The sequence below is a fragment of the Populus alba genome, chromosome 13 (genome assembly GCF_005239225.2).
Source record: "Populus alba chromosome 13, ASM523922v2, whole genome shotgun sequence".
Classification (NCBI taxonomy): Eukaryota; Viridiplantae; Streptophyta; class Magnoliopsida; order Malpighiales; family Salicaceae; genus Populus; species Populus alba.
Window position 1 is genome coordinate 149807 of NC_133296.1, and position 27030 is coordinate 176836.

Below are 27030 nucleotides of genomic sequence, written 5' to 3' on the forward strand. Positions count from 1 at the left end.
CTTCCCCTGTCTTCTCTCCCCTTTGTTCTCTGTTTCTTTTTTTCTTTCTCTATCTAGTCTCCTTCCCCTGGCTTTTTCGTGTTCTCCCCTGGCTCTTTTTTTTTTTCAGCCCCTCGATTCTGCCTTTTTTTTTTTTTCCCCTCTTTGTGTGCATGGCATTTCTCTGGCTTTTATAGAGCCAGAGAATAAAAGCCAGAGAATGCCATGCGGTCACCTCTAAATAATGAGGTGACTGACCGTTTGCAGGAGTAATGAGGGACAGAGGATTGTGCAATGTCTCTTGAAACGACACTGTTTTGAGATGTGAAATGGCCATTTGCATTTTGACCCTTGAATTTTTGAACGTTTTGCAACTGAGCCTTTAGTTAAATTGTAATTGAACCCCTACATTACGGTGCCTTACAAGCTAGTACTCGGACTCTAATATGTTGCAATTGTGCCTCCAATTAACCCCAAACTTTGATTTTTTTTCAATTAAGTTCCTGATTTCATTAATTAAATAAATTCAAAGCTCAATTAAATCTCAAAACTTATCAATTCTCCAATTAAACCCTTGATTTGATTAATTCAATTAATTCCAAACTCAATTAACTCTCAAAACTTATAAATTCTCTAATTAAGCCATTGATTTGATTAATTAAACTAGTCAAGAATTTAATCAATCTCTAAACTTCCAATCAAGTTGCCCTTAACCCAAATTTTAATTCATTTTTCATTTATTTCATTTTTTATTTTTTTTTTCATCATCATTTTTTTTTTCGTTTTTCATTCATTTTTTTTATTCTCATTTTTTAGTAAATAAAATAATAATAATAATAATAATAATAAAATGGTCAAAAATTGGGTTATCACATATCTTATCATTCATTGCATTCTTAATGATAGGATTTTTTAATCAGAAATTGTAATAAATATAGGACCATGATGTAACAATATTGCTCAAGGGAATAAAATTCTATAAAATTCTTCTTCCACACATCTTTCTCTCTTTATTCTTTTATCTTGTATGGTATAAGAGCCTTGATGACCAAGTGATCACGAGTTCGAATGTCACCATCCCTAGTTATTTGATAAAAATTAAGCACAAGGTAAAATAAATATGTGTAAGTTTCAAGGCCAAAAGGCTTTCACTTGAGAGGGTGTGTTAGAGAAAAATATAAATTATATCCTAGAACCTCACCTAAAGCTTAAGCTCTTGGGTTCAGATGGTGCTTTGACATGTTAAAGATATTATCAAATCTACTTAAGATAATACTGATACTGAAAATAAACATGATCAGGGATTACTATCATGATCAGGGATCATTGATACTGAAGATAATCGTAATCTCTGATCATATATGCACAAGGAATTATTACTAATACTGAAGATAATCATAATCCTCTGCCCCAAGCACTACATGTTTTTGCATCTCCCTCCTGCACAAAACCTAACTCATTTACTGAAGCCTCAAAATCTTGTCACTGGCAATCTGTGATGAATTTTGAATTTAATGTTGTGCTCTGCAATCAAACCTAGGAATTGGTTCCTCCATCACACCATCTTAATGTCATTGGCTGTCGCTGGATTTTCAAGATTAAAAGGAAAGCTGATGGCTCCATTGAAAGATAAAAGGCTCGGTTGGTTGCTAAAGGTTATCATCAACATCTAGCGGTGGATTTTCATGAAACTTACAATCAAGTTGTAAAACCTGCAACTATCCGGCTTGTTTTATCCATTGTAGTATGCAATGATTGGATAGTTCATTAGCTAGATGTCCAAAATGCATTTCTCCATGGTAATTTGACAGAAATGGTTTACATGGATCAACCTCCAGGCTTCAAACATCCTCAGTTCCTGATCATCTCTGTAAGCTCAAACGCTCCTTATATGGCCTTAAACAGGCACCTCACCAATAGTTTTCCCTGCTTTGCTGCTGTGTTGATACAATTTGGTTTTGTGGGCAGTAAGGCAGACTTGTCACTCTTTGTGCACACTGGCACCTCTAGCATCATATACATCCTTATTTATGTTGATGACAATAACATCACTGGTTCTAATTGTAATATCCCACATCGACGGGTGAGGACTTGGGGAGGGCCTTATATAAGCATGCTCACCTTAACTAGTAAGACACGTTTTGGAGCCATGCGTGACTACTAAGAACAAATCTATAAGGCTTGTGGGCCAAAGCAAGCAATATCTTGCTAATGGGGTGGGGTTACATTTGGTATCAATGCCCGATTCACTAGCTGTCTGATAGTGCCAATAGGGTCGTCTGGCTCTTTAAGGGGGGTGGATTGTAATATCCCACATCGATGGGTGAGGACTTGGAGAAGGGCCTTATATGAGCATGCTCACCTTGACTAGTAAGACATGTTTTGGGGCCATACATGGCTGCCAAAAACAAATCCGTAAGGCTTATGGGCCAGAGTAGACAATATCTTGCTAGTGGGGTGGGGTGGGGTGTTACATTAATGTTGCCGTTATCACATATATCATTCAGCGGCTGCATAAGGAATTTGCTATCACTGATTTTGGCCCTCTTAGTTTTTTCTTAGGCATTGAAAGCTATCCGTGATACTACACGACTCTATCTCACTCAACACAGATACATTGTTGACCTTTTTATAAAATCCAAAATGGATGGTGCCAAGTCGTGTTTCACTCCAATGTCCACCACTATGGCATTGACAACCATTGATATTACAAATTTGATGATCCTACCCTATACAGAAGCATTGTTGGTGGTCTTCATTATTTCTCATTCACTCAACCTGATATTGCTTTCTCTGTTCATCGTGTTAGCAAGTTCATACATCAACCGAAACAGTCCCACTGGATATTTGTAAAAAGAATCATGCATTATCTCAAACAATCCATCTCTTACTGTTTACTATTTTCTTGCAGCAGCTCATTCACATTTCAGGCATTCTCTAATACAGATTGGGCAGGGGACACAGATAATCATCGATCTGTTGGTTCCTACTGTGTGTTTCTTGGCTCAAATTGAATTTCCTGGCGTAGCAAATAATAGGCTACAGGTTCTCGTAGCAGTACCAAGGCTAAATACAAGGCTCTCGTAGACACTGCAGCTGAACTCCAATGGTTATAATTTTTAGTTGCAGAACTTGGTTTACACCTATCTCAAAGTCCCACTATTTGGTGTGATAATATTGGTGCCACATATCTATCCTCCAATCCAGTGTTTCATGCATGTACAAAACAAATCGAGATTGATTTTCACTTCATCAGAGATCTTGTTTCTAAAAAAAAAAATTGATTGTCAATAATCATGATTAGTGATTATTGATACTGAAGATAATATAATATCTACTGAAGATAATACTGATACTAAAGATAATCATAATTAGGGATCACTAATACCGAAGATAATCATGATCTCTGATCATATCTGCACAAGAGATTACTGATACTAAAGATAATTGTGATCATATTTGTCACCCCCTCGCGAAGGAGCGCGGCGTTGCGGCGACCCTCAATTGATTTCGGGTTTTTTGTTTATATTGTGTAAAGGAGTCACCACCTAGTATTTTGGTTACTAGGAACCCTAACAGGTCTTTCAGATATTCTAAAACAAGAGACTGGTTGTGTAAAGGAAAAGTATTAGCACCCCTAGTACACCCTACCTAAGATACGCTATTTGGTGTTTGGTTTGCTTTATAATAATTTTTATTGTTTGTACTGACCTCGCATATAATTATGTTTCAAATCTTAGTTTTGTATATGTTAAAATTACATGCTTTTCATTCATGGAGATATACTTTTCATTTATTTTACATGAAAAAACCCATTTCATAGTATTTTGAACATATATTTTTTTAAAATCTATTTTTTTAAATAGCAACTAAGAGTATTTACTTAAATCTATTTTTTTTTCTTCTTAAACCATAATCGCAAAAGCTATTACAACGCTAAATAAACACCAAGGCTTTGTTGTTTTTAGGCCGACCGCGTAGTCGCAAAAACATGCAGGTCTAAGATGAGGACAAACTGAACTAAAAAGATAGAAAATTGAAAGTGGAATCACGGAAATAGAAAAGGTAGTGAAAAGATGCAGCCATGGCATAGTGGGGTACAGAGTTTGAATTTGGAAGGTTTATAGAGCAGCAAGCACATGCATGTGGGGGAACCATCAAAAGGGGACTTGTTATGAGGAATAATCTGATCAAACAACGAGAGGAGAAAAAAAAGGGTTCAACTTTTACTAATATAGATGGTTGCCATTCCTTACAGCTATACGAAAAGGCAAGCTAAAGACCCCAATGTCTTTGCTTTAGCTAGCATGGCATCAATACAACTTACTGCAACATACTTTTTGCTTTGTCTTCTTTTCATTAATTATCAATAGATCAACGTTATTTGAGAGAGGCAGAAGAGAACCGTTCAAGAGGGAGAGTTAAGCAGAATTACTCCCACTTCATACAATTAATGAACGCCTCAAATATATATAACATTGCTAATTAATCTGGTATATATATGATCATAGAGTACGTAGCAATGCTGCATAGCTTGCTCGATCCCATTAACAAAAAGCATCTTCCATTTAAACCCTCGGTTAAGAAGCATCGAGCTAGACAACTAGCAATTACTTGTTAGAAAATTAAATATAGCTAGCTAGGATATACATACATTTATATCAGCTAATTATGTCTGACACCCTATGTAAAAAGATAGAAGAATATTATACTAGCATGGACATTACCAGAAATTAGTTGAATATCAACAGCATTATCGACGGAATATTTTTATTAGTAATTTACAATACCAATTACTGAGGATAATTTTTTCATTTGTCATTCCTATGGTATATACTGACTGACATTACTCTAAGTACAAAATAAAGATTGTCTACTATGGACAATAATTGCATAAATCAAGAAACCACAACCCCTCTTCTTGGAAATATGTTCGGTTCCAGAATTAAATTCACTTTAGATATTCTATCTATCTATCGTCTTTCATTTCAGCTAGCTAGCATCTTACACCAACAAGTGCAGAAATAACTTGCGAAATTGATGGTACATCGAAAGGGAAAAAAAAAAAAGAGGAAAGAATCTTTCCCTAACAAAAATAAAATTATTTTTGAAGCTTGCCCAAACCGTTGGAACATTTTCTTTCCTGGCTAAATGGCTGGATTATCAGTTAAAAACTCGCCCCAAACTTGATGTTGACTTGATCTGTTCAAATCTTACCCAACACACCTTTTTATGTATTTTTTTAGGTTTCCATGAGGCGCACATATGGACTTGCATATAATTTAATTGTACTCACATGAGCCTTTTCTACCTAGGATAAATACATGTTGTTTATTAATGAACTGCAGCTGGTTCATAAATTTAAAAGGTTCCTCTTAAAGTATATTTGTACCTTTGTTGTTCAAAGATACCTTCAACGCTGTTAGTAAATTTAAACCTCCCGATCATGATAGTTGTATTGCTACAGAGCTCCCACTAATGATTAATTCTAGAAAAGAGATCAACGAAACAGATTATAATAGAGAAGAGAATAATTAAGGTGCGTGCATCAAACAAGAGTGCTACATTTAAATAACATTTTTTTTATTATTATTATTATAAGCAAACTTCCATTCAGTATTAATTACTTTGGAGACAAACTACAGAATTAAGAATACATAAACATAGATTTAAACAAATGATATTACAATATGGACATTTTGATCAATATGGATCATAATTAATTAACAAGTTGACAATTAGGCACATAGCTGGACACCGTCTTGCTACGTTAAGCTGCATTCCCAGCTGCTTGCTGAAAGATTTGGCGTTCAGATTCTGAGATTCGAGCTGCATGGAAGTTGGCAATGAAAACAGAAGCTTTGGAGTCGATACGGGGGTCGGGCTTCACAGAGACAAGTGGACCTTTGTCGTCGTCGAAAGGCAGGATTTTTCTTGCACTCATTCCATCATCGTAATTAGCATAGGATGCATCGTCACCTGTTCGTCGGGGCCTTCTACCCTTGAGAAAGCTGAAGAAAGAGGAAGCAGAAGACTTCTTTTGCTTGTTGCCAACCATGATTTGATGAAGTGATGAGAAGGGGATTAGGGCTTAAGTAAGAAGTAGCTCTAGCTAGCTAGCTAGCGTGTTCACAAGTAGTAGTTGTTGTTTTTGAGATGAGGAATGCAAGGCCTCTGTGTTGAATTTATAGTACGTGGGAGGGGAGGGGGGGGGTTTGGTTGGCTAAGGAGAAGGTATACATGTCTTAGTGGAGAATCTAGACTGGAGAATTCAAGGGTCACCGTTATTGATAATACATTGGCATGATGAACTCTCTGCTACTGTTTTGGTAAAACTTAAGGGCAAAGCATAAAGAATCTGGTCCGCAACTTAAATTAACTTGATAAAATCTTGGCCACTATTGACGACTCAAAGCAAACATCAATCGGTTGGCTGTCGATTAAATTAATTCCTCTTCCTTGTGCTTTCTCCTACTTTGAATTTGCCTTCGTTTCGTATAGCTTTAATTAACTTTGTTAGTTGTCGAATACCTAATTTTCTCGGGGGGTCCTTCCTTCCTAGCATTTTTCATCTCCTTCATAATTTAAAGCATTCATAATTCGTTACCATTTTATTTGTTCACACCTCCAATCAACTTGCCAATTTGATCCCTTTTTTCTCCTTCTTCTCACTTTCATATGTACCAACTATATATCCTCTTTTTCCATAAAGTAGAAACCATTTATTCTTTGATGAATGATATTGTATTGAAGTCATGGCCCTAGAAGAGATGCTTTTGTGTGTTTGCCTCTTAATTATTAATCGCTAATTATGAGTAAGCAATATTTGTTTACTCATTAGCGATTAATTTAATCTTTTTATCAGGAAAAATATGTTTGGCTCCATTTATATATTTATGAAAATTAAATCTCTTTATTTATTTATTCTCTCTTTGCCGAGCAAACTCACAATTTTGGCCCAAACACAAATTAAATTGGGCTAAGCTTTAAAAATTAATTGGCCCGTGTTTTTGTTCCATGGGACACACTTGCGTTTTGAGTTTTGTCTGGAGACAAAACATAAAGGGATTTGATTCATTGACCAGTCTTAGATTTTTTTTTTTCTTCTTCTTCTTCTTTAAAAACATTGGTGTTGGTTGACCAATTGTTTTTTACACGAGGAGAAAATTGACTTTACCGTTAGTAGAGCGTTGATACCTAAATAATACTATACTACTTTGAAACTGATCAGTAGCAACAAATAGTATTCTTGAATAGCTATATGTAATTAAGAGATTGTTTAATATTCGTGGTAGTTTTTATTTTTTTCTCAACTACAAAGAAAAAATAGTTTGGTTAATAGCATTTATTTTCTGTACTGCGTATCACATATAATTATATTTCAAATCTTAGTTTTATATATGTTAAAATAACATGTTTTTCAATCTTGAAGATATACTTTTCACTTATTTTATATGAAAAAAACTCATCTCATAATATTTTTAACCAAACATATATTTTTTAAAATCTATTTTTAAATAAATAGCAACTAAAAGTATTTACTTAAATCTATTTTTTTTCTTAAACCGCAACCACAAAAGTTATTACAACAATAAATATGCACTAAGGCTTTGTTTATTTTTAGGCTAAACGAGTAGACGCAAAAACATACAAGTCTAAGATGAGGACAAACTGCGCTAACAAGATAGAAAATTGAAAGTGGAATCAGGGAAATAGAAAAGGTAGTGAAAAGATATATGTAATGTAGCCATGCAATAGTGGGGTACAAATTAAGTTTGAATTTGGAAGGTTTATAAAGCAGCAAGCACATGTTGGAATCATCAAAAGGGAACGGAATAATCTGATCAAACAACGAGAGGAGAAAAAAAAGGGTTCAACTTTTTTCTTTTTTTTTACTAATATAGATGGTTGCCATTCCTTGCAGCTACACAAAAAAAAGCAAGGTAAAGACCCCAATGTCTTTGCTTTAGCTAGCATGGCATCAATACAACTTACTGCAACATACGTTTTACTTTGTCTTCTTTTCATTAATTATCAATAAATATATCAACGTTATTTGAGAGAGGCAGAAGAGAACCGTTCAAGAGGGAGAGTTAAGCAGAATTACTCCCACTTCATACAATTAATGAACGCCTCAAATATATATAACATTGCTAATTAATCTGGTATATATATGATCATAGAGTACGTAGCAATGCTGCATAGCTTGCTCGATCCCATTAACAAAAAGCATCTTCCATTTAAACCCTCGGTTAAGAAGCATCGAGCTAGACAACTAGCAATTACTTGTTAGAAAATTAAATACAGCTAGCTAGGATATACATACATATATATCAGCTAATTATGTCTGACACTCTATGTAAAAAGATAGAAGAATATTATACTAGCATGGACACTACCAGAAATTAGTTCAATACTAATAGTATTATTGACGAAATATTTTTATTGGTAATTTACGATACCAATTACTGAAGATAATTTTTTCATTTGTCATTCTGCTGGTATATACTGACTGACATTACTCTAAGTACAAAATAAAGATTGTCTACTAAGGAAAATAATTGCATAAATCAAGAAACCACAACCCCTCTTCTTGGAAATGTGTCGGGTTCCAGAATTAAATTCACTTTAGATATTCTATCTATCTATCGTCTTTCATTTCAGCTAGCTAGCATCTTACACCAACAAGTGCAGAAATAACTTTGACATTGGTATATTTAAAGGGGGGGGAAAGAAGGGGAAAGAATCTTTCCCTAGCATCTTATACTCACATGAGGCTTTCCTACCTAGGATAAATACCATTTTCTATGCTAATAACAAATAATCATCAATAACATGCTGCATGACATTAACCACATAGATTAAGTGGAAGTGTAATGTTGTTTATTAATGAACTGCAGCTGGTTCATAAATTTAAAAAGGTTCCTCTTAAAGCATATTTGTACCTTTGTTGTTCAAAGATACCTTCAACGCTGTTAGTAAATTTAAACCTCCCGAACATGATAGTTGTATTGCTACAGAGCTCCCACTAATGGTTAATTCTTGAAAAGAGATCAACGAAACAGGTTATAATAGAGAAGAGAATAAGGTGTGTGCATGAAACAAGAGTGCTACATTTAAATAACAATTTTTTTTTTATTATTATAAGCAAACTTCCATTCAGTATTAATTACTTTGGAGACAAACTACAGAATTAAGAATACATAAACATAGATTTAAACAAATGATATTACGATATGGACATTTTGATCAATATGGATCATAATTTAAAAGGTTGACAATTAGGCACATAGCTTGCTGAAAGATCGATTTGGCGTTCAGAATATTCTTAGATTCGAGCTGCATGGAAGTTGGCAATGAAAACAGAAGCTTTGGAGTCGATACGGGGGTCGGGCTTCACAGAGACAAGTGGACCTTTGTCGTCGTCGAAAGGCAGGATTTTTCTTGCACTCATTCCATCATCGTCATTAGCATAGGATGCATCGTCACCTGTTCGTCGAGGCCTTCTACCCTTGAAAAAGCAGAAGAAAGAGGAAGCAGAACACTTCTTTTGCTTGTTGCCAACCATGATTTGATGAAGTGATGAGAAGGGGATTAAGGCTTAAGTAAGAAGTAGCTAGCTAGTGTGTTCACAAGTAGTAGTTGTTGTTTTTGAGATGAGGAATGCAAGGCCTCTGTGTTGAATTTATAGTACGTGGGAGGGGAGGGGGGGTTTGGTTGGCTAAGGAGAAGGTAAATATGTCTTAGTGGAGAATCCAGACTAGAGAATTCAAGGGTCACCGTTATTGATAATACATAGGAATGGCATGCCGAACTCTCTGCTACTTGTTCTGGTAAAACTTAAGGGCAAAGCATAAAGAATGTGGTACGCAACTTAAATTAACTTGATAAAATCTTGGCCACTATTGACGACTCAAAGCAAACATCAATCGGTTGGCTGTCGATTAAATTAATTCTTCTTCCTTGTGTTTTCTCCTACTTTGAATTTGCAACAAATATCTAGCAGAATATGCTTATGAATCACATTTTCCAAATTACGTGCATACACTAATCATGATTTCTATTACAATTCCTTAAACATGTTTTCTGATTTCGAGAAAAATCTTCAAAGCAATGAAATTAACAACAGAATAATTTATAGTATAATTTATTCATTTTAATACACTAGAATTTGGATTAGCGTGCTCTTTAGATAGTCTGTACATAATTCACTAGATAACTACCTCTGAATATGACATTAAAATTAAGAGTAACTAAGACACGTTTTGTACTTTTTATTTTTTTTATCGTGGTTTTAGACTTTGACTTAATTACTCAAGACCAACTAAGCTAATTAAACAAGCAATTAGAGTTCGTATTTCTAAACTCTAAATTCTATTTATATTATAAGCAATACTTTATTTATTAAAAAGAAAAGGGAGAAAGGTATTAAAAAAAAATGTAAAGCGTGCGTAAGAGAGGGTCAAAAAGATTGATACTTGAAGATTTCTTTTTTGAACCATTTGGTTTATGCACTTCTTCATAAGGTTTTATACATTGAAAAGAATTTTGAACATGAATTCAACTTGGTTAAACTGGATTAATTAAAAAGATAAATTTTGCTGAATACAACAACAAAAAAATCTTGGTAATAATACTGATAAAGATCAAGGCTATATTATTTTCCTTAGTGATTTCAACAGGGAAATGCAAACTGTCTAGCTTTAAGGCACGTAGTATCTACAAACACTAATTAATACTATATTTATATATAAAGGCCAGAATTTGGCATATATATGTGTGCATTCCCTACTTGTACTCAAGTGCACGGAACTATATATTTTTGTACTTTTTTTTTTTTTTGCCTTTATAACTTTTTTTATTATTTTGATGGGGACATGAATTTTTTTAAATAAATTAATATATATATATATAATAAAAGGATAATGCCTTCTTGCTGTTATAAGCAACAAGCTCATTGATAATTATAAATAAAATTGTGCTTATTCTAAGAGGAATACCTTTTGACATAACTAGAAACCATTTATTCTCTGATGAATGATATTGTATTGAAGTCATGGCCCTATAAGAGATGCTTTTGTGTGCTTGGCTCTTAATTATTAATCGCCAATGAGTAAACAATTATTGGTCATGACAATTAATCTTCCTTACATTGACCAAACTAAGCATGGAGTTTGGCGGAATTAGGTGAGGTGCATATGTATTGAAGATATTATCAAATCTACTAAAGATAATATTGATACTGAAGATAAATATAATTAGGGATTGCTATCATGATCAGGGATCACTGATACTGAAGATAATCATGATAGCTGATCATATATGTACAAGAGATTATTAATGAAACTGAAGATAATCATGATCGGTGATTATTGATACTGAAAATAATATAATATCTACTGATAATATTGATACTGAAGATAATCATGATTAGGGATTACTATCATAATCAGGGATCACTGATACTGAAAAGATCATGATCAGGGATCACTGATAGTGAAGATAATCGTGATCTCTGATCATATCTATACAAGAAATTATTGATACTGAAGATAGTTGTGATCATATCTGCAACAGATATTCTAAGAATTAAATGTATATCTTATCATTCATTGCATTCTTAATGATAGGATTTTTGAATCAGGAATTGTAATATATATAAGACCATGATGTAACAATATTGCTCAAGTAAGGAAATACAATTCTGTAATTCTTCTTCCACACATCTTTCTCTCTTTATTCTTTTATTTTGCATGGTATCAAAGCCTTAATAACCAAGTGGTCACGAGTTCGAATCTCACCATCCCCATTTTTTTTTATAAAAATTAAGCACAAAGTAAAATGAATCTATGTAAGTTTCAAGCTCAAAGAGCTTTCACTTGAGGGGATGTGTTAAAGAAAAATATAAATCATATCCTGGAACTTCACCTAAAGCTTAAGCTCTTGAGTTCGGATGGTTCTTTGACATATTGAAGATATTATCAAATCTACTTAAGATAATACTGATACTGAAGATAAACATAATCAGGGACTACTATCATGATTAGGGATCATTGATACTAAAGATAATCGTGATCTCTGATCATAAATGCACAAGGAATTATTACTAATACTAAAGATAATCATGATCGGTGATTATTGATATTGAAGATAATACTGATATTAAAGATAATCATGATTAGGGACTACTATCATAATCAGGGATCATTGATACTGAAGAGATCATGATCACCACCCTTCTATTTATCCAGACACAAACTCCACAGTAGTTCCATTTTCAAATACTATTTCTTCCTTGTCACTAACACCTGCAAGTACATGTGCAACTTCACCATCGCCACACATTGACTCCCATTTGCCAGCATCTTCTTCAACTCCAGAGTCGGCACCTCAACCATCAGCAAATACTACCCCTGTTTCCCCTCCCATATCAGTTCCAAATCCCACAGCCACAATCCTAGCTATTTCAAATACTCATCCAATGGTTACCAGATCCAAAACTCACATTTCCAAAACAAAAAGAACCCCTAATGGACACACCTTATATCCTCTGCCCCAAGCACTGCATGTTTCTGCCTCTCCCTCCTGCAAAGAACCTAACTCATTTACTGAAGCCTCAAAATCTTGTCATTGGCGATCTGCGATGAATTTTGAATTTAATGCTTTGCTCTGCAATCAAACCTAGGAATTGGTTCCTCCATCACACCAGCTTAATGTCATTGGTTGTCGCTGGATTTTCAAGATTAAAAGGAAAGCTGATGGCTCCATTGAAAGATAAAAGGCTCGGCTGGTTGCTAAAGGTCACCATCAATAGCTATTGGTGGATTTTCATGAAAATTATAGTCAAGTTGTAAAACCTGCAACTATCCGGTTTGTTTTATCCATTGTAGTCTACAACGATTGGACAGTTCGTTAGTTGGATGTTCAAAATGCATTTCTCCACGACAATTTGACAAAAGTGGTTTACATGGATCAATCTCCAGGCTTCAAACATCCTCAGTTCCTGATCATCTCAGTAAGCTCAAACATCATTCAAGTGGTTGTCGATTAAATTAATTCCTCTAGGTTTTTTCTTCTTCTTCATCTTCCTTGTGCTTTCTCCTACTTTGAATTTGCTTTTGTTTTGTATACCTTTAACTTTGTTAGTTGTCGAATACCTAATTTTCTCGAGGGGGTCCTTCCTTCCTAGCATTTTTCATCTCCTTTATAATTTCGAGCATTCATAATTCATTACCATTTTATTTGTTCACACCTCCAATTAACTTGCCAATTTGATCCCTTTTTTTCTCCTTCTTCTCACTTTCATATGTACCAACTATACTCTTTTTCCATAAAGTAGAAACCATTTATTCTTTGATGAATGATATTGTATTGAAGTCATGGCCCTAGAAGAGATGCTTTTGTGTGCTTGGCTCTTAATTATTAATCGCTAATGAGTAAACAATTATTGGTCAAGGCAATTAATCTTCCTTACATAGACCAAATTAAGCATGGAGTTTGGCAGATTTAGGTGAGGTGCGTATGTTTGAAGGAAGAAGTTTCTACGTTGATCTTGCTTAAGGATGTAGTGTAATTAATTACATGGAACAATTTAATTTCTTACCTCACTTTAATTTGAAGCTTGAGCAGCACATCTTGTGCTTGAAAATGCATGATCTTCTTGTTGAGTTTAGTTCATATATTGAAGGAGATAATTTTTTATAAATGATGGTTTAAGATTCAAACTCAACAATGAAGGGAGGTCATAATTAACCTTAATTTCTTGACCACTTAATCAAATTTTGGGATCACCATTACACACATTATGATTCTCTTCGCATATCTTATATATATACCAAAAAAGATCTATTCATGTGGAATAACATAAAAGACTCTCTTAAAAAATCCAACTATTTTTTTATTTCTTATTTTACATTTTTTATGGTAAGGAAATTCATTAGGAAGGTATCTTCCTACGAAGTAAGGGTGAAGAAATCTGGAGATGTATATTTGAAAAAGAAAAGGTGGTGATGCAAAATACATTTTCCTTCCCTAAAACTTTCCCCAATATCACTCTCTTTCTTAGCTAAAAATATAATGACTCATTTTAGTTTTTAATCATATCATAATTTAATTTCTTCATGATAAATGAACTATTTTAATTTAATCTTTTTATCATGAAAAATATGTTTAGCTCAATTTATATATTTATGAAAATTAAATCTCTTTATTTATTTATTTTCTTTTTGCCGAGCAAGCTCACAACTTTGGCCCAAACACAAATTAAATTGGGCTAAGCTTTAAAAAATAATTAGCCCGTGTTTTTGTTCCAAGGGACACACTTGCGTTTTGAGCTTTGTCTGAAGACAAAACATAAAGGGGTTTTGATTCATTGACCAGAAACCACAGAGACAGAAGATCAAAGGGCAAAGACTTTGTTGGTGTTTGGTTTCTCATCTTCTATCCCATTAATTAATAATCAGGTAAATATAATTTACTTTTATCAAATTTAATCATCTTCTTCTTTTTTTCCCGACAATATTGAACCAAAATTTTGTTTTTTTTGCTTGCTATTCATGGTCTTTACTTTTAGCAGACTTTAAAGTTAGGGCTTTTGAATCTTATTCACTTCATAAGATTTTGAGATGCAGATTATGTTTTCTGTGGGATTTGTGTTGGTGAGTTTGGTTTCGATTTCAAGGAGATCACTTTGATTTTTCATAATTCATAGAGTTTGTTAGGGCATGGCATGGATTTGGTTTCTTAGCTTTTGTTGTGAGAAACCCTTTCGAGGAATCAGCTTAAAACTTTGAGAAAACAGTGAAAAAAGCTAGCTTTGTTTGTTGTTGTTTTTTTCTCTGTTGAGGAGATCCTGTGTATGTAGAGCTTGTAAAACGTATGTAAAATGAATTTTCTTAATGTTTGCATAGTATTTATGGAGTTTAGGATTACAAAAAGGGATGTTCTTGTTTGAATTTTAGACTTCCTTTTTATTTTTTTCTGCATTTTGTAGACTAAATCAGGTTCGAGCATAAAGATTGTGAATTCAAATTTTATGTTCATTGTTGCTGGCAACCAAAATCTGCATTTATTTGTATTATGCATCTTGATGTTCATAACTGATAAGCTAATAGCTAGCATTTTCGGTCTTTGATATTTTTCATGGAGTGTGTGCTGTGGCTATATTTTAGTGATATTTTTCACTTATTCTTAACTAGCACCTTTTCTTTTCTTTTTCACTTCTCCGAAATGAACCTTTTTATTATTTTACTTATTGATTTTTTCTTAGGTGGTAGAAAATGGATTGCAGATGGTTCATTGATAAACAGGAAACAAGCACCCACAATGAACAGCAACTTGACAGAGAGCAGGTGATTCTAGGTTTCCAATCTTCTTTTTTTCTTATCTGATGGATTGCATGGGAGATAGCTTATTCAGTACAGCTTGGGAAGGGTTATGGAATATTTAAGTTCATGAACTGGGTCCATGTTATTGATAAATTGAAGATCGCTGTTTAAGTTTTGATTAATTGCTTTGGTATAAAAAGATTATATGTTTCTGTGTCAATGGAGTTTTCCTTTATGCCTGTGTTTACATGAATACTTGAGCATCATTTAATCTTGTGTAGTGATGTTTATCATCTGGATATGTGGTGTGTGCTTGACAGGACTCGCTTATTGAGGATTTCACAGAGGATTTTCGATTGCCGAAAAATCACAGACCCACTGAAAATGTTGATCTCGACAATGTTGAACAAGCTTCACTGGACACAAAGTTGACGGCATCAAATGTTGGTTTTAGGCTTCTCCAGAAAATGGGATGGAAAGGAAAGGGTCTCGGAAAGGACGAGCAAGGTATGTCATTAGTTGAGCCTAATGGCTGTACTGGATTTGCATGCCACCCTCTAGTTATGGCCTCATTGATGTAGGGGTCGTAAGAGGGAGAACATTAGAGGATATTTCTATCCTACTCCTTTTTTAAAAAAACATTTCATTTTTATTTGACTTGAACCTAAACTTTTGTTATTCAAGCACAAGCCTTTCACCATCGCAACACCCATAGCCTCTTGTGACTTTTAGTCTATTAGTTGAGATGATTTGCAATATGACACGTGATCTTGAACTAATTGAAGTTAAATAATAATGCTTTGTGTTTTGGACTCAAAGCCTTGATTTTCTGTGAAACTAAACAGTTATCTCAAAAACCTTTCCTCAGCTACATGTTTTGCTTCACCTATGATGTTGTAATTTTAACAGTAACTTCTGGGTTTTATGTTCAGGAATCATTGAGCCTATAAAGTCTGGAATTAGAGATCCAAAGTTAGGAATTGGAAAACAAGAAGAGGATGATTTTTTTACTGCAGAAGAAAATATTCAGCGAAGGAAGCTTGACATCGAGGTTGAAGAAACTGAGGAAGACACAAAAAAGCGGGAGGTATGCTTATAAATTTGTAGGAGATCATTATTAATATTTGGACTGGTAGATAATATTTTGAGGTTGATGCTTTTGTTTTTCTGAAACCCACATCTAATAACAGAAGGCAGCATATAGCATATATGCGTGTCTTTTGACGGGAATGGTATTATCATAGGGGAACATCAACTTTCGAAGCTCTTGAGAATTTCCTGCAGTTTTTATTACCTGGTGGCTTCTACTGCCTGCTTCGTGCAAATTATGAAAATTCAGGTATTAGCTGAACGGGAGCAGAAAATTCAAACTGAGGTGAAAGAGATAAGGAAGGTGTTCTTTTGTGATCTTTGCAACAAGCAATACAAATTGGCGATGGAATTTGAAGCTCATCTGAGTTCATACGATCATAATCATAGAAAGGTACACAAACTGTCGTAGCCTTTGATGAGTTTCTTTTCAACCCCTGTGAATGCTATTACTTTCCATTTTTTTCTCTTATATCCTTAATACTCTTGGATGATTATTTCAGAGATTTAAGGAAATGAGAGAGATGCATGGTACAAGTAGTCGTGATGATCGGCAAAAGCGGGAATTACAACGACAGGAGAGGGAGATGGCTAAGTTTGCACAGATGTAAGCATTCTTATTTTCCTTCACAAATGCATCTGATAATTCAAGCTTTTCCTTGTGCATTTATTGTCTTTAAAATCTTTTCCTTACCACATTTGTTTTTATATTGTTTTATGCAATATAGGGCAGATGCTCGTAAACAGGAGCAGCAGATGCAGCAACAGGAAGAATCTGGATCTGCGCAGCAGAAAAGTGCAACTGCACTTGTGGATCAGGATCAGCGGAAGGCATTAAAATTTGGGTTTTCTTCTAAAGGGGGCTTTTCAAAGGTATGCAACTGAAGAATTAGAATTATATCATTATAAGTCTTGTATGTGTTATTAGAAGCTGTTTTCATGGCTTATGTATGTGTAAATGAACTGCCAGATGTTCCATGACAAGATAGATTGTTGTGATATGATAATAACATGGTAGATTATTCAAATGTCCTTATCCCCTTCTCCCCCTTATAACCTGTTGTCTCTCATTATGCAGAAATTCTCACTTACCTAGGATTGTCTAACTTGCAAAAAACTCCCTATGATTAATTGCATTCATAAAATGCTTTGCCCTCCTGGATAAATGCTGCTTTTGATAAGAACCTTCGAGGAATATATTATTTCTGCATGGAAATATTCTACTGTTGTGGATTTACAGTAATGAAAGTAACAATACTATATTCCGTTCTTGTATGTGACAATCTGTAAAGTAATGTTGAATGCGTCAAGATTGCATTCATTGTTTCTGGATTATGACACAAGTTGTGGTTCTTTTCAACTTAGAATGGGAGTTACAAGGCCCTTTCTTTCCTTGTAATTGGTACCCATTTGAATTGGTCACCTGCTTCTATAAGTAATATCACAATGTTGTAGTAATTTGAGTGAAAGAAATCATTACTTGATGACTGAATAATCTATATGCTCACCATTTAACTTGTGACGCTTTTTCATTCCTTCTACAGAACTCCTCTGCCAAAGCTGCAAAGAAGCCGAAATCAGCTGTAGCCTCTGTTTTCAGCAATGATAGCGATGAAGAACAGTGAAGTTCAGCTGTGCACTGTGCATCTGTAATTCAATACTGTGCCTTGGAATTCTAGGTCTTTATATGTTATGCATTTCAAATGACATGCTCTTAATGTTTTTAAACACTTGCCGCATATGTAATGAAGACGGTTTAAAAGGGGAGATTGGAAACTCTTATGAATTGACTACTGGCATGTAAACTCATGATTTTGCGAATAAAAATATACTCTATTGAAGAAAGAGAAGAAAAAATAACATGAATTAGAACATGCTGTTTACGATGATGAATCCATTTTATGTAAAGCAATCAGTTCCAATCATTATGGCACAATTGATTTGCAGCAGTATCCATTCACCACCATGAAGGTGGGTAGCCTTACTGATAACTTGGTATCTATGAATCAGAGTTTTGCGTGATTATCATCGCACAATACTTACTAATCAAAATTGTAATGTATTATTTGGAAAACAACAATATTAATTATAGTTTTTTTAATCAATATTGAGCAAGTTTTTATATTATCGTTCCTCTGATATTGCTGTGTGTAATGAACTGAACTTATTAAATATTTTTTTCGATATGTAGATGGTAGGGGAAACAGATTATCAAAGGATAGTCCTAATATGCCTAGAACAGCACGGACATTTACAAGCGATTTCGTTACTAAGTACTCTGCAACAGCAATTTTCATAGAAACATCTAATCAAAATATTTCAACAACATTGCTAAAGAGTCACTAAGCAGCCTCTGCAAAACCAACTTCCAGGTTACCATAGTCGAAGATGGTATGATACGCTCCCATGAATACATCACCAAGAATCCTGCAATCATGCATTTTCAGCTTAAACTCAAACAAAAACAGCGGAAAAGAAAGGTATATATGTAAACTGAAGCTATAAAATGAGGGCTAAGATAGCATACCATAGAGGACCACGTGGAGGCGGCACATCCAAAGCCATGAACCCACTTATGCAAACTTGAGCAATGCCTTCTCCAGTTTTCAGAATATACTGAAAACAAATAAGTGACTTTACAAATATAGAAATAAAGAATTAAAGGTAATAAAGATACTTGAAATTGTATGCTTCATAGACGACAAGACAATGGAAATCTAACCTGCTCTGGAGTGAGGCTAAAAGGTTTATCTCCAATGGTAAACGTGATGTTTGGCATGGTTGAAATGCTATTGCAATCAATTGATGACTGTCCCATTGGACTTGGTAGGCTTTCGCATAACTGTAAAGGATAAAAAACCAAAACTTAGCACACAGATTTGAGCTTCTGAAAAAGAGGCAGGGTTTTGATATGAACCTACCTTATCTAAATAGTTGATTGCTGTTTCTTTTGTTGCCTTTTCTCTTAGTTGATTCTGGACCCAAATAACAAGCATCTGACATGCAGTGCATGGAAGATCATTACCAGCGTATGATTTCTCCTTGTTTTCCTTCTCAACCACTGATTCAATACCAGTGCTGTACAAGAAATCAGGTTTTAATATCAATCAGAGTCACTGCTGAGGCAGTTTTTTCAACATCTTTCGTTTCAAATCTTGGTTTTATAAAAGCTAAAATCGTCTGTTTTTTGTTATTTTGCATACAAAAATCTATATCAGGATGATTTTAACCAAACAAATTTTTTAAAATCTATTTTTTTAAAACCACATTTTAAACAACAACCAACCATAAAAGCTACCAAAATACCAAACTCATTAGCAATCTTGTGCAAAGTTTCTGTGCCAAACAAGTGGATCATGAACCAGCATGTAACATAATTCTCCTTACCTTGCATGCTTAGCCCCATTGAAAATGCATAAACCTAGCTGCGCACATACTTTGCTGGGTTGTACCTGAGGTCCACAGCATAAAGTTCTGGTATATACAAATGTAGAAAAGTTCTTGAAATAACAAACTTGAAGACAAACGCACCCCTGATATTATGAGTTCCCATATTAAGTCTCCATAGTGAGAAACCACTTCCTTACATTCAGCGCTCACAAGCCCTTCTGCTCCAATGGCATGATTGATTTCCGTAATGATTGGCTGAAAATGATAGCTATTTAGTACATCTTTGAAACAAGTAGAACACAAGGAAGAAAGAAAAATTAAACTGTCAAGCAAGGAGGTCTGCTTGGAAAGAAACCAGCCAATCACCAAGGAGGTGAAGAAACTTACTGTTGGACCAGCAAGCAATGAGGTTCCAGAGTCCACGATTGCAGCGCAACCCCCCTCGCAAAGACCTGAGAAATAAAGGGTTTATTGTGAGAGCTTTATTATCCCGGTTCTACAGATATGGAATTCCATTAGACTTCATGTGAGAATTTGCCATCCAGCTGAGTCACAAGCTCGGAAACACAGGAGCCGGGCCATGTAGAGAAATTAGATGTTAGGATGTGGCAATTTCTAAGAGAAGTGACTACTGACTCATAATTTCATAATAGGATTCAAGCTGTTTGCAGTTCCCATGTTAGGGAGTATCCACTGCAGTTTTTACTCTGCTAATACAGAATTATATGGAGAAAAGGGCGTAGATAACATAAATATAAAAATGCTTAAGTTGACTGAAGATCACCTGTTGAATGTTTTCCTATAAGAAAATCTCCCATATTGATCTGAAAATGGGAAAGAACAGTGTAACTGAGTTTTCCCTCTTCGAAATTAGCACATGATAATAAGGTTAGAAATTGGTCCAGGATGAAATTCTTGTACCTGCCAGTAACCTTTTTGGGTAACTGGAACGTAGGTATGCTTTCCCTTGAAGTGATTTGGATCAACCCCTCCAAAAACAAGCTCGCCACCCTCTTTCGCCTCAGGATTTCTGTTGAGCCAGAATGAAAAGACCTCGTCGTCTACAAGATCTTGTTGCATCATGTTGTACCTGCACTCTTTTCATGAATCAGTCTATCCGAGGTACTAGAGGAAAGAACTGCAGACATGATGAATCTAAGTTCTTGCTTCCAAGAAGCATGGAGTCACTAACTAAGAACTACAGTACAAACATAAACATACCACAATGGGACAACATTCCCAACTGAAATTTCCTGAAAACCAAGCCCAAGTATTCCATCAAACTTCCCCAATATGAATGAAAGACTTCCTTCTTTTGTAGCCTCGACGAAAACCTGGATTGCAAAAGTCACACACACAGTACTGCAAGGACAAGATAAATGATTCTCCAAATATACGTAAAATGGAACAGATAACTCACTTGATCTTTGACAACAAGGTCCCCGACTTGAACATTGTCTTGACTGAAGATACCAGAAACTGATCCTGATCCATAATGTATTTCACAAAAGTTCCCTGAATCACAATTTGAAAAGAAGAATTTGAGTTTCAACCTCGCAACATAGCAGTCAATGTTGTGTTCAACATCTACTTCAAGTAATTAACTTCAAATAATTACCATTCTTGGTATATGTACTCGACCGGCTTGACTTGTACTTGGAATGGAAATAGCAGGCAATCTGCAGGTGATTGTGAGTCAGTATCTCATCTCATATTTAGGACAGCATATTAAAAACCAGTAGAACTCACAGAAAAGTAGCATTTTGAAGATGGAACCCAGAGGTTGGAGCTTCCAGTGTCAAATATGACAGTGAAGTTCTGCGGGGGCGAGCCAATGCCAATTTCTCCCAAGTATTGAGCATCCAAATAGTTTTTAAGGGGTATTATATCCCCACCGGAACTGCCTAAATCATGGACCATGCTGCTTGCACCTACTCCTGCTTTTCCCTCCTGTCTAGCAATTCTGGCAGCCTTAATAGTCTGAAGATCCATATGGCGCTTCTTCAAACCTATTCTCACCAGGCCATTAGAGCTAGCAGGAAGAAGGAAGCATGTCAAAGCCCATAAACAGAAAGCCTTGAGAAGAATTTTCTTCCCCATATGTGGATGCAATATGCCTGCGAGAAAGAATGGAAAAAAGAAGAAAAAAAGAGTCAGCTGGACAGCTCAACTGTGTTCCTGAGCTGAGCCTGAAGAAAATTGAAGAGACTGTGTACTGTTGAGCCTGAAGCGAGTGTAGAAATCAAGTGCAGACATGGGAGAGAAAATATACTCCTAGTATCCTTTTAAAGGCTCTTCTGGGAGGTGACAAATTATTAGAAAGAAGAAACACCCTTCAATGCAGGAGCGGTACTTGCTCTACCTGGTTGCTGCTTCATTCAAATTAGCTTCTCCGTGAATGGTCAGGTCCATCTACAATCCACAAGAAAAATGTCTTATAGTCTTGGTTTGTCTTGACTAGGGAAATTGCCTGGAAGTTCCACAAATTTCCAAACCAAACCTCTCGTGTCTTGTCCAATCAAGCTGAACATCATATGTATACTTGCTTGATCTTTTATGAACTGTGCTCTTTCCTAGCTAAAGTACTAGACTGACAGTATACTAAGCCGAAAAATGTAGTAGCAGAGCATTCATCCATCAAAACGGTAAAGTCTAGACTCTTAAAGAGTACTGAGTCAAATGCTAGTGAGCATCTCATTTCTATGTTTCTAAAAAAAGTTCTAATTTCTAATATTTGTAATATTTTCATTTTTAAAGAGTATTGAGTCAAATTTTTAATATTTATTTTTTAAAATTATTTTGATGTAATGATATTAAAAATAATTTTTTTAAAAAATAATATATATATATATATATTATTTTAATACATTTTCAAATAGGAAACACTTTAAAAAATAACTTGTACTACACCCCCCTAAACACACATCTTTCCTTCCTTATTCATATTTTTGTTTAGAATTTTTTTTTTTCCCCTAATTGCTTACATAAAAAGATTTAACAAAAAAAAACTATAAATGAAACTCTAAAATGATATTTTCCTTTTATCTTTTTTTTTTCAATAATGAAGCTCTTTTTTTTTTAATCAGCTTCTTCTTCTTCTTTTTTGTTTTCCTTTTTGTGTAATTTTTTTCTTAATTTTATCTTTACATTTTTTTTAATAGTCATTCAAAATAATTTGGGATAACTTTTAAACCTAACTAAACAAAGATTCGAGTCAAAATGTTTTTTTTTTTGTTAATTTATCCTTTGTTCTCAATTTTATCTTTAGATTTTTTTTACGATCAAGTCCACAAGTTAGGTAGGAGGTTTTTTTTAAATCAATTTCATTATTTTTTTTTAAATTTCATCCTTATTTTTTGAATAATCAATCCAGATGCTTTTGAATTAGTCAAACATACAGGTCATATTGAAAAAACTCTCATATAATTTAATTTTAAACATAAACTAGATAAGAAATTAGATTAAGATATTTTAAAATTAACTCTCGTTGAGCTAGATTTTTTAAAAAAATTATCAAATAGTTATTTATAAACAGTAATTTTCTTTTCATGTTCAAAAATGTTTTGGTCTAGCCTTTAAAATAGTTTTTATCTTAAAACAAAACATATGCGATTTGATGTGATGTCATGATATTTAGGATGTGCTTGAGAGTCAGTTTTAATTTTTTTGGTTAAAATTTGAATTTTTTTTAAATTAAGTTTTTAATATTTGTTGTCATTTAATATGTTAATATCAAAAATAAATGTTTAAAAAAATATATTATTTTGATTTTTTTAAGCAAAAAGTACTTTTAAAAGCAACATCTACCATACTATCAAACACTCTTAAAAAGTCTATTTGGTATTTACGATAGCAATTATTTTTTAAAATATTTTTTATTTAAAAATATGCTAAAATTATATATTTTTAAAATTTTAAAATTTATTTTTAATATTAATATATTTCATCTAAAAATATAAAAAAATAATAATTAAAAAAATAAAGGTCACATCTTTATCACTCTTCAATCATTATGTTAATGTGTTTGATTTCTTTTAGAGTATCTATTTGCCGCCATCTGTTTTACAAAATAACACAGTGAGAAACTCATTCATAGATTTGCAAAATGCCTTCTTACATGGCCTTCTCCATGAAGATGTATTTATGACTCAACCTCCCGGCTTCATTCATCCACAATTGCCTCACCATGTCTGCAAGTTACAGAGATCTCTATATGGTCTCCGTCAAGCACCAAGAGCATGGTTCTCTCGGTTGACTGATCAACTGCAGGCCATTGGCTTCATTAGCAGTCAGGCTGATCACTCTCTCTATATTTATCACCAAGGCTCCACACTCATTTATCTTCTCATTTATGTTGATGACATAATTTTGGTTGGGGCTAACATGTAATCTATTAACTGTGTGATAAAGTTATTGTAGAACAAGTTTGTGGTGAAAGACATTAGTAACTTAACTTTCTTTTTAGGAATTGAAGCAATCAGAGACACCAGTGGTTTGTATTTATCTCAACATCGTTACATTATGGATCTTCTTACCCACTGCCAGATGGACAAAGCAAAGCCATGCTTGACGCCTATGTCCACCTCCCAGTTATTATCAAAATCTAATGGAATACCTTTCGCTGACCCTCATCTATATCGCAACATTGTTGGCGAGCTGCAATACCTCTCCTTCACTAGGCCTGATGTTGCCTTTGCAATTCACAAGGTTAGCAAATATATGCATAATCCGCTTGAACCACATTGGACAGCTGTAAAATGTATTTTGCGTTATTTAAAAAGCTTAATCTCTCATGCGTTGTTAATTCAACCAAGTACTGCTATCAAACTTCATTGCTTCAGCAATGCAGATTGGGCATTTGATTATGATGACAGACGCTCAGTTGGTGGCTCTTGTTTTTATCTAGGCAAAAATTTAATTTCATGGGGGTGCAAACAGCAGCAAACTGTTGCACGCAGTAGTACTGAAGCAGAATACAAAGCTCTTACCAATGTTGTTGCTAAAATTCAATGGATGCAATCCTTGCTAAATAGACCTTCATGTACAACTTGTCCAGCCTCCAATTCTTTGGTGTGAAAACATCGGAGCTACATACTTGACCAGTAATCATTTATTTCATGCTTGCATAAAACATATTGAAATTAACTTTCACTTTGTTCGTGATCAAGTTCTATATGGTCAACTTCATGTTCAATTTGTATCTAGCAAAGATTAGTATGCGGATGCCCTCATTAAGTTGTTGTCTTCCACTTGGTTTCTTCTTCTACGTGACAATCTCACTGTTCATTCCTTACCCTTTCGACTGCGGGGGTGTGTAGAAGAGCAGGTTCATAATGAAAAAGAACATGTCAACCAAAACTCTTCAATACCAGCAACCGGTTCCTAAAATAAAAGAGATAATGTTAACAATAGAAGATAAGATAATAAGCCTTTCAAATTCAAATGTATATCATGCTTAGGCTAACTAACATGATAGTTATTGCATTACTATCAAACTCTGTAAAACTCAAAGTCTATTTAAAGACAATGAGAATGAAGAAGATGCACTGCAGAAGAATAATATACAACAGTTCTTTAATTTCTCTCCGGTCCACGTTTTAATTCTTTACTTCTATAACTAACAATTAACAAACTAACTGATTCCTAACTACCTCCAACGTGCCTTGCACCTGCAATTTATTAACAGCTAATAACTGTCACTGTTATTCCTATTCTTAGTTGTAACATGGGCTAGACTCTAGAGAGTTGATATGTTCGAAGCATGATAAAAAGCCTGTACCTTTTATTATATTTCAGGTATTAAGGACATTGAATTGAATCGGCAGTGTGTGATAGATGGCATTAAGGCGCTTATTTGGGTTCTCAGAAGGGGAGTTGATGCGGTCAGTTTGTAAGCCTTGCTCTAGATTAATGGGGCAAACAGCTGGAATTTTTAGTGCTGTAGGAGCTTTTGGTTTCTAGATTCTCTGTAGGTTGCATTATGGTATGTTCTACTGTCCCTACTACGTTGTTCGTTGGCATTTGCTCTGTTTCAGTATAATGCTTTTGATGTTGTTGAATGACTGAACTGCGTGTATGCATCATCTTGCTTTTGGTGATATTTGTCATGTTACTGTTTGTAGAGGTCATATACGATCAAGTCTTGAAAATGAGGTTGCATAAAGCTCGTGCCTTGTATTGCTGGAGGAGGTTTTGAACTCAGTGATCTTCCAGACAAAGTTGAGCTCTTCGTTTCCAAAATAAGCATACGAATTGGCATCCTAACATGAAAGATTGGCCATAATTTGCCATCAAACCGAATATCACAACATACAGTTGTGATCATGATGATAGTCTTTATTGGTTGTATCTTGGTCTTGGGGGAGAGTCGTTGAAGATACTAAACTAGTATTTAAAGATGGGCAGTCATGAAAAACTCGGGGAAGTCTTGTAAATTGAAGGGTTTAATTAATATAATTGGTGCATGTTCCTTCTCAAAGAAACTACTGGGTTCATTTGAGGGGATCTCCTGCGTGTGTTGGGGTTGAATCAAATGGTATTCTCATTTTATTGACACAATCTTGTTTGACTAACCTAATCTATTAAGTGTGTAATCTTGCGAACATTATTCAGTAAAGCATCCTGGAATTTCAGATGATATGACTAGCTCAAAAGGTCACATAGATGATTGTCTCTGTTGCAGTGGAGATATAAAAACCTATTAAGATGTGAAAAGATCAAAGAAAGTGGTTAAAAGTTTGGCAAACCATGACAATATCCTGGAGATCAAGCATGTTGATCTTTGAAGAAATCTTGAGTTGATTGGAAGTTGAAATATTTAAAGATTGAGTTGTGGTAAAATCTTGAGTTGGTTTCATGGTGTGCTGTTGAAACAGCTTTGATACCCAAGTCATAGGCACAACATACTGGAGATACGGAAAAACAAGTAAGAAACAAGAACATTAAAAGCAGCACTGGAAACTGCATGACGCGAGGAATTGCAGCTACAATGCGTCTTTCTGAAGCAGTTTGGATTTGGTGCTTCTGAATTAATTTTGTCAGCTTTTCATTGATCATAAGACAAGCTAAATGATATTTTGATATGTGCATTTTGGAAGGATTTCTAGTCCATTGTTGTTTTTCAGTTGTGTAGCCTGTTTTTCAATTTTGGTACACATTTAGCTATGGTTTTATCATTTCATATTCTGTATTCAACTAAGCATTCAATGTTCACCTGTCCATTGTTCATGCAGGTCCTAGGAGTCAT

General features: G+C 34.5%; 2 protein-coding genes across 4 annotated transcripts; one reads left to right on the plus strand and one right to left on the minus strand.

The window, feature by feature from the left end:
- Positions 1-14282: 14282 nt before the first annotated feature.
- LOC118060873 (uncharacterized) lies at positions 14283-18176 on the plus strand. The gene is made up of 8 exons (XM_035074165.2): positions 14283-14441; positions 15248-15329; positions 15626-15812; positions 16238-16392; positions 16645-16788; positions 16898-17001; positions 17123-17267; positions 17939-18176. Exons 2-8 carry the CDS (start codon positions 15258-15260, stop codon positions 18017-18019), a joined length of 888 nt encoding a protein of 295 aa, XP_034930056.1. The 5' UTR covers positions 14283-14441; positions 15248-15257; the 3' UTR covers positions 18020-18176.
- Positions 18177-18545: 369 nt separating this feature from the next.
- Positions 18546-22270, minus strand: LOC118060872 (aspartic proteinase). Of its 3 annotated transcripts, none has more exons than XM_035074163.2 (14): positions 22147-22270; positions 21534-21901; positions 21403-21463; positions 21205-21299; positions 21006-21118; positions 20706-20874; positions 20569-20608; positions 20172-20236; positions 19926-20039; positions 19782-19846; positions 19316-19472; positions 19117-19236; positions 18922-19010; positions 18546-18821 (listed from the first exon to the last, which is right to left on the minus strand). In XM_035074163.2, the coding sequence occupies exons 1-14, from the start codon at positions 22160-22162 to the stop codon at positions 18737-18739; spliced, it is 1557 nt and encodes a 518-aa protein (XP_034930054.1). In that variant the 5' UTR covers positions 22163-22270; the 3' UTR covers positions 18546-18736. The 3 variants fall into 3 exon arrangements, with proteins under 3 accessions (XP_034930054.1, XP_034930055.1, XP_034930053.1); XM_035074164.2 differs by having other exon boundaries at positions 22057-22187; XM_035074162.2 differs by lacking the exon at positions 22147-22270 and adding an exon at positions 22001-22140.
- Positions 22271-27030: the final 4760 nt, after the last annotated feature.

What these genes read in the sequence shown, in the direction of transcription:
- LOC118060873 (XM_035074165.2), top strand. Translation starts at nt 15,258, where the DNA reads ATGGATTGCAGATGGTTCATTGATAAACAGGAAACAAGCACCCACAAT. An exon ending in TCTCGGAAAGGACGAGCAAG is followed by an intron (nt 15,813 to 16,237) that starts GTATGTCATTAG and finishes TTTTATGTTCAG; the next exon opens with GAATCATTGAGCCTATAAAG. An exon ending in AAGACACAAAAAAGCGGGAG is followed by an intron (nt 16,393 to 16,644) that starts GTATGCTTATAA and finishes ATGAAAATTCAG; the next exon opens with GTATTAGCTGAACGGGAGCA.
- LOC118060872 (XM_035074162.2), bottom strand. Translation starts at nt 22,040, where the DNA reads ATGTCTGCACTTGATTTCTACACTCGCTTCAGGCTCAACA. An exon ending in CATTGCTTGCTGGTCCAACA is followed by an intron (nt 20,040 to 20,171) that starts GTAAGTTTCTTC and finishes TATCATTTTCAG; the next exon opens with CCAATCATTACGGAAATCAA. An exon ending in CAATCAACTATTTAGATAAG is followed by an intron (nt 19,237 to 19,315) that starts GTAGGTTCATAT and finishes TATCCTTTACAG; the next exon opens with TTATGCGAAAGCCTACCAAG.